The sequence below is a fragment of the Populus euphratica genome, unplaced genomic scaffold (assembly GCF_000495115.2).
Source record: "Populus euphratica unplaced genomic scaffold, PopEup_1.0 scaffold110.1, whole genome shotgun sequence".
NCBI classification, from domain to species: domain Eukaryota; kingdom Viridiplantae; phylum Streptophyta; class Magnoliopsida; order Malpighiales; family Salicaceae; genus Populus; species Populus euphratica.
Window position 1 is genome coordinate 848,320 of NW_011499904.1, and position 7,036 is coordinate 855,355.

Genomic DNA, 7,036 nt, shown 5'->3' on the forward strand with positions numbered 1-7,036 from the left:
TATTATCTTAAGTCTGAGTTCTTTTACCTTTAAATAGCCGACACACCTCTTTTAGTTTAGAAAAGGCATCATTATGATTAAAAACAAACTTCTTTTACCTTTACTCTGTACAACCACAAATGTAGAAGCGGATGGGATATAAAAAGTTTGGACTGTGTAATTGAAAAAAAAAAAAAAAAAAAAGAAGATGAACAAGCAAAAGACAAATAAAAAGTACAAGCGTAGATGGGAAGAAAAGGTATGACTCTATATGGATATATTACTTACAAATTTATACGTCCTTTGTACATTAACAAAGTTTTAAGCATTTAACAGAAAACTTTAGACTTTATAGTGCTTAATGATAATTAATTATACATACCATTTGAAAATTAAAATGAAATCATCTGCACACAAAATGCAGAAAAAGAACTAAGGACTACTGTAGATGCAAGAGCTTTAAAGCCATTGTTATGGTGTTTCGATATTGAACCATGGTTCCTTCTAGGCTCGGCCTAGAATGAAGTTTAAATTACGTTTTCTTCAGATTTGGGTTAGGTATAAATACTGGCTAGTTTTACCTTTCTTATTATTTGTTATTTTAATTGATATCTTTGAATTATATGTTTAAAAAACATTTGAACGATGGAGTGTTGACACTGTTTTTGTTACATTTCATCCATCCTTGCATATGACGTACACATGTTCCCTAATAAAATATTAGATGATCATTGAAAATTGGTCAAACAAGTTTTACAATCAACCTCCAGACAAATATTATGATAGAACATCATTTACAATATGATAAAACTATCATAAAAAAAATATCCCTTGGAAAATTATATATAATTTTGGTTTTTTAAGAAAACGTCTAACTGGTATATGGTATTTAATGTCTAAATCAGATGTAATATAACATGAATGTCGCTCAAAATGCTTTACAGTTCAAGGGTTAAAATCAGGCAAAACAAAATTGCTACTAGGCTGGAGCTGTCAAAATATAATCTTGACAATGATTTAGGTGTATATAGACATTAAAGGATAAAATTGCAATTCTCTTTTTTTGTTGTTTTTAATTTTCTTGAGAAAAAGATTTTATGAACTAGGAAGCCAATTGCTGGGATAATGGGATTGAAATTTTAGAAGTGGGTTAACCTTTATTATGCTACAAAGCAATTTCCTGTTGTCGCATCATGGTTCCTAGTTTGATGATAGAATCTTTGGTTGTTCAGCCTCTTGTTTCATAAAATTGTTCTCCGTAAAAAGAATGGATGGGTCCATTATTCAAGTATTTTCTCAAAGCGGTAAATCGTTCCAAAATGTGTTTTTCTTGCCTCGAAAAGAACATGGCTACACGATCCCCATGGCTGCTCCTTGCCTCGAAAAGAACATGGCTACACGATTCCCATGGCTGCTCCTCATTGGGTAGGAGATGAAATGTTATGTGGGCAATCATGGTCGTGTGAGCAAATGATCTAGTTAAAATATATATTTTCGCACATATTGATATTATGATGCCAATGGTTGTCCCTGTTTGATTACATGGAAAATTTATCTTGCAGGCAGAAATCCTCATTCAACAGCATACATGTATCTTTCCCACCATATCCTTGCCTTCTCGTTGAAATCCAACATGGTATATATAATAGCCTGTACAAATAGGAGAAAAAAGATTGCATCTGGTCATCATGCCAAAATCTGAAGTATTGAGGCTACGGAGTAAGTTCGTAAAAAAGTATGTGTTTTACAAGTTCAAAAGTGTACGTGTAAGCTAATGTATAAGAATTCCTTTTGAAAGAAATTCAGAGATATTCATTCGGAAATGATTAGGCCTTGATTATCATAGAATTTCAGATAAATGATTGTGTTAATTCGAACTCGGGGTTTAACGACCTTGTAAAGGAAAACCCGGGCATCTGAAGGGCCGAGATGATCATCATGGTTGAGGCAGTCGCAATTCAAAGCAACTTCGTATTTGTGCTGCATAACATAACATAGATTAACAGGTCGATTACTCTCTAGCTAGGAGGTCAGCAGTAAATTGAAGGAAGAAATAAATACTTTCCAAGATTCTGAGAGCTATATTTTTCTTAATTTTACAAAGCCAATGAGAAGTTGAGGTTTATTGATTCAAGAGATTTGAATCTATATGTGATGAGCAGTGGTGGGGTTACCTTGTTATTTTATTTCTTTAACTAGATAGGAGGAAACGAGCATCTATGCCAAGATTGTCGACCTTTGCATGCATTTTGATGAAAGTTAGCACCCAAACATTTGCATGCATTTTGGAAGTTGTACCTGATAAATGAGAATTTCCACTAATGCCATTTCCACATTGTATGCAGGCTCAGGATCATTCTTATACATCTCAAATGCTTTTTGCAGATAAGACACTGCTTCTTCAGCTTCCCCATTTATCATAAGACGCACTGCATGCTTCTGCAAAACATTTTGTGGATAACAATTTTAACCTTTTAGCCTATCCAAGAAAATGCAGTGCCTTTTAAAAATAGAATATAAAAAACAGAGAACAGAACGGATTTTGAGCCTAGCTAGAATTTGACATATTTATTGTGCTGGATATTCATGGTCTAAATTATGTTCTTGTACTTCCATTCAACGCCTTTTTTCTTAGTTTCAGCCGGTTTACGGTTTTGGCTTCTGTCATTGCTCGCATCTTCTCTCTCTCTCTCTCTCTCTCTCTCTCTCTCTTTATTCGAGATAATAAAAAAAAATTAGTTGCAAAAGAACTTTTGAGTAGGAGAAATAATCATGCAAAATTGTGTTTCACTATATTAAAATAAACTACTTTATATCGAATAGGACTTACGCGCGATTGAGTAGGAAAAATACAATAAATACACTATTTTGGTTGATCATTTTTCATTAAATTGAAGGTGTAGTAAGAACCGATGACCTGATTATTTGGTATGGATATCAGTAGAAGTTTCAATTTTTAAATAAAGAAGTTAATGTAATATGGAAGATTAGCATTTAAGGGTGTTGGAGAAGAGGACCTTGATCTCTTTAACCTGTTCTATTGAAGGATTTGGAGGCGGATCAAAAGTTGCAATTGGGCTCACTTCACCGGTAGAAGCCAGGTCCGATGTCACATCCAGGAATGATTCGAGTGCCAGCTTCGCAAGTGATGATGGATATTGTTCTACTTGAGGAGCTTTCTGATACAATTCCCTAGGACCTGCAATGGCTTTAGGATACATTCTGAAGTTACCACCAATTATACCAAGAGCACAAGCCAAAGCTACAGATGCCCCCACTGCGGCTTTCACAATTTTGCTGTCGCGATTGTTTTCATTTCTTGAAGGTGTTGGAGACCTGTCTGATGATGCGCAAATTACAGGACGGAAGTGATGCCCAAGTTTGTGGCGTGTATAGCAACTTGTAAGCGAAGGAGATCTAGGGACAAGGCTTAAATGAGGTTTGGTACTCCGAGGAATAATGCTGACTGTAGAGGGTATGCATGCAAGCATTGAAAGTGGGTTTCCATTTCCAACGCAAGGCATTGATGCCATGATGGTTTGCTTTTCAGGAGTTTCAGAAAACATCCTTTGCTGGTTGAGCTTTAAAAGGAAATAACTAAGAATAGTGAAAGTATTCAATTGTTGTGCAAGGAAGGCATCTCTGAGTCATAATTGTCAAACGTTGCAAGTATTTAGCTGGCGAGGCATAATTTTCAGGCTGGTAGATATTTAACTGTTGAGGCATAATTGTCAGACGTTGTAGATACTATGCTGTTTACAGCTTAGTATCCCGATCTTCCTTTCGTCCTTGTGGTAACTTGGTATTAGGAACTAGCATAACTTGAAAGATAAGACGTTGCCAAGAACATTCACATTGATACAGGTAATAATATTTGTTCCTTCATATGGAGGAGATGTATACATTTCGTCCTGGTTCTCAATGGCACTTGTGTACTTGTGCACCTTTCTTTACCCACCTAACAAGGAAGAAATAAGAATAATTTGTTCTTCTCAACCAAGCTTTTGTTATTGTTTTTTTCTCAGTATTCACCTTTATGTATTATCTCATATCATGTGCATCACCACTTCCCGGATTGGAAGCAATTCCACTAGCATATGCACCGTTAGGAAAGATTTTCATTCCCACTGGCAGTAGCAAAACCATAAATTGATAACAATGCCTGTTTTCAACTTTTCCCTGAAGAGAAACCTAGACGTACACTTAGAGAATTTCTTTAACAGCATCACTGTAAGGAATAAATATGGAGCAATGGCGGCGATGGCAACTGTAATTTTTGCCAGCGTTTACATCGGATGGGCTTATGCAAAACGTTCATGTAAGAAGCAAAAAAAGAAGGTTCACGCTGTGTTTACAAGATCTATGTCTGTAGGAGTTCTCCATGGAGGGAAACTGGCCTTGGAGAGAGTGATTGATTATCATCGTGCTCGAGCAGATGAAGCGTCACTTCAATCAGCTGAAACTGAGTTACAGGATTTACTGATAGAAGAACATCCTGATTTCGTAAAGCTACAGGTTAGGCTTCTCCGTTAATTTAATGATATTTTTGCTTTCTGAGTCTTCAATTCTTGTTCAAAGCACGGCTTACCAGTATCTTTAAGGTTTCCACATTACATGTGACTAGAGCACTATTGCAAAGCTGGAAATGAGTGGAAAAGAAGCAGTTGCGGTGGGAATACTGGAAACACAACTGAAAAGGGCTCGAAAGGAAGGGAAATCACATGTAGCTTATGAGATTGAAATGTTGCTTGTCGAAATGCACATCTACCAGGTGCTGCTTCATTCATTCCTCTTACTCGCTAACACACACACACACACACACACACATATATATATATATATAATCACTGTAGTATTTATATATTTACGCATCTCTCTAGGGAGAATTCAAGAAGGCTTTAGCCTGCGAATGCCTGAGTCATGAAGAAATTTCTGACGCAAGACGTCCTCTATATAAGGTGAGGACATCTTTTTCACAACCCTCACGACAAACATGCATTATTCAAGCTACTCCCCTTACATGATATAAAAGAGAATTGCAGATAAATTTGGGGAAGAACAGTTATATCTAAATAATCAACTAGTCCATAAATCTTCGAAGCTTAAATTAACAAATAGGACAGAAAATAACTTTATATTATTCTCTATCATAATATATGCCTTTAAAACTAAAATTCTTTTAGACTTAAATAGCGTATCAACTACCAATAGTTTATAGTATCAAATAAGTTATCTACTATATACAGTGGATTGCTTTCTTTTTTTAAAAAAAGAAAAAACTATCAACTAATGTAAATGAAGTATTCAATGATAACTGGGACAAGAAATAATCGAAACTTATATTGGATTATATTTTGCAGTATTGTCTATTAATACCCGATTTCTCGTAATAGTGAATGTTTATAAAACACTGCTCTTGCAGGCTATCATTTTTATAATGTTAGAATACCCAAGGGAAGAAGTCATGAATTGTTGGGAAAAATTCATAGACATTCGAATTTGCTTCCAGTTTCCAAGTTCACACCAAAACCAGCTCAACGGAGCCGCTACCACTTTCAATGAGTTTGAGAGAGCAGTCAAGATGCTTAGAAATGATATCAACGAGGCCCACGGGAAGCAAATTAAGCCCTGAAGTCCAAAGAAATCGTACATCTTACCTGGAGATGCTCAACTTCTTGTTACACTTCCAATTTTATTTTTATTTTTATTATTATTTTGTAAAAGGTTTGTTTGGCATATTGTGTGGCGACATCAGATGTTTCCATGACACTTGAGATTTTCAACTTCACATCCTTCATTGCTTCTTCTTTCCTCTGGTGCAACTTCATTTGTAAGGAATTCCTAGACATCCATGCAATTTTCTAAGTTCAAAAAAGAAAAAGATGGGCTATGATATAAGATACAAACCATTGGGTATTCTTAAATATAAATATATAATAAAAATGATAAATTTAAATTTTTTTAGAAATTCTAAGGATCTCATTAGGTAAATTTAGAGTTGTTTAGAGCTTATATAAATATTACTTGAAGATTAAATGTTTCTTTTGCTTCAAATAATTGCTTTAATGCTTAGTTGTTGTAAACCACAAGTCATTCAAGTACTCGGTTTCTAACAGTAATTTACAAAAACTACCTATAAAATATCTGCTAAATTTTTTTAGAAGAGATGAATTATTATACCTTTAAGTACTAGCTCTTTTCTTTTGCATTTTCCAGGCATTTTATAACTTAATTACATAGTCTTTGTACCATGTACTACTTGTTATAAAAAAAAAAAAATGCATAGCATTTTATTTATAAGGAAACTTGAAAATTCTATAAATAACAAAATATCAATTTACCACTTGAATAATACCATAGATATTATTTATAAGAATAATCTTAAAAATTTATTCAATCAAGTTCCTTCTAGAATTTTCTAAGTTTAAAATTGTAGTTTTCTATATAAATTACACTTTAGTCTTTAATTTCTAAAATTTATTTACAATCATATCACACTTGATTAATCATCATATTTTAATCTCTTATTAATAATTCTTGTTCACACTTGATTAATCATCACATTTTAATCTCTTATTAATAGTTTTTGTGTGTGACTTGTTAGATTCCCTAATAAGTTGACTAAAATATAAATAGCAACCTTAAATAAAATATGATTAAATCAATTAAACAAATTTATTTATTATCAATTCAATAATTAATTGATTTATATTTGAAGATTAACTAAAATGTCTAACAACCTATCATGATCCCCCAAATATTAGAAAAGTCATAAATAATTTGATGACATGACTAAAAGATTGATGTTTTCTTTCAAGTGAAGAAGTGTTGAAGTAATAAATAATCTGGCAAGACTGGGATCGAACCATAAAGAGGTTAACTATAATAATGATGATAACGACAACAATGACAACGACTTTGAGATGTGAAATTAATATAAGGATTAAATAATGATGAAAACAAATATCAAGGTTAGAGGATTCACTAATAGTATTTCAAATAAGTATAGTATAAACTCTTTTTATTATTCAACTAGAAACCACACATAAAGGAGGTT

At 33.4% G+C, this 7,036-nt stretch overlaps 2 protein-coding genes across 3 annotated transcripts; one reads left to right on the plus strand and one right to left on the minus strand.

Moving 5' to 3' along the window:
- Nucleotides 1-1,442: 1,442 nt before the first annotated feature.
- LOC105133249 (uncharacterized) lies at nucleotides 1,443-3,682 on the minus strand. 2 transcript variants are annotated; one of them, XM_011037158.1, is made up of 4 exons: nucleotides 3,012-3,682; nucleotides 2,278-2,418; nucleotides 1,873-1,959; nucleotides 1,443-1,629 (listed from the first exon to the last, which is right to left on the minus strand). In XM_011037158.1, exons 1-4 carry the CDS (start codon nucleotides 3,543-3,545, stop codon nucleotides 1,552-1,554), a joined length of 840 nt encoding a protein of 279 aa, XP_011035460.1. In that variant the 5' UTR covers nucleotides 3,546-3,682; the 3' UTR covers nucleotides 1,443-1,551. The 2 variants fall into 2 exon arrangements, with proteins under 2 accessions (XP_011035460.1, XP_011035459.1); XM_011037157.1 differs by having other exon boundaries at nucleotides 2,997-3,678.
- A 138-nt stretch (nucleotides 3,683-3,820) lies between these two features.
- Nucleotides 3,821-5,791, plus strand: LOC105133250 (uncharacterized). Its single transcript, XM_011037159.1, has 4 exons — nucleotides 3,821-4,494; nucleotides 4,604-4,750; nucleotides 4,860-4,937; nucleotides 5,402-5,791. Exons 1-4 carry the CDS (start codon nucleotides 4,138-4,140, stop codon nucleotides 5,609-5,611), a joined length of 792 nt encoding a protein of 263 aa, XP_011035461.1. The 5' UTR covers nucleotides 3,821-4,137; the 3' UTR covers nucleotides 5,612-5,791.
- The last annotated feature ends 1,245 nt before the right edge of the window (nucleotides 5,792-7,036 follow it).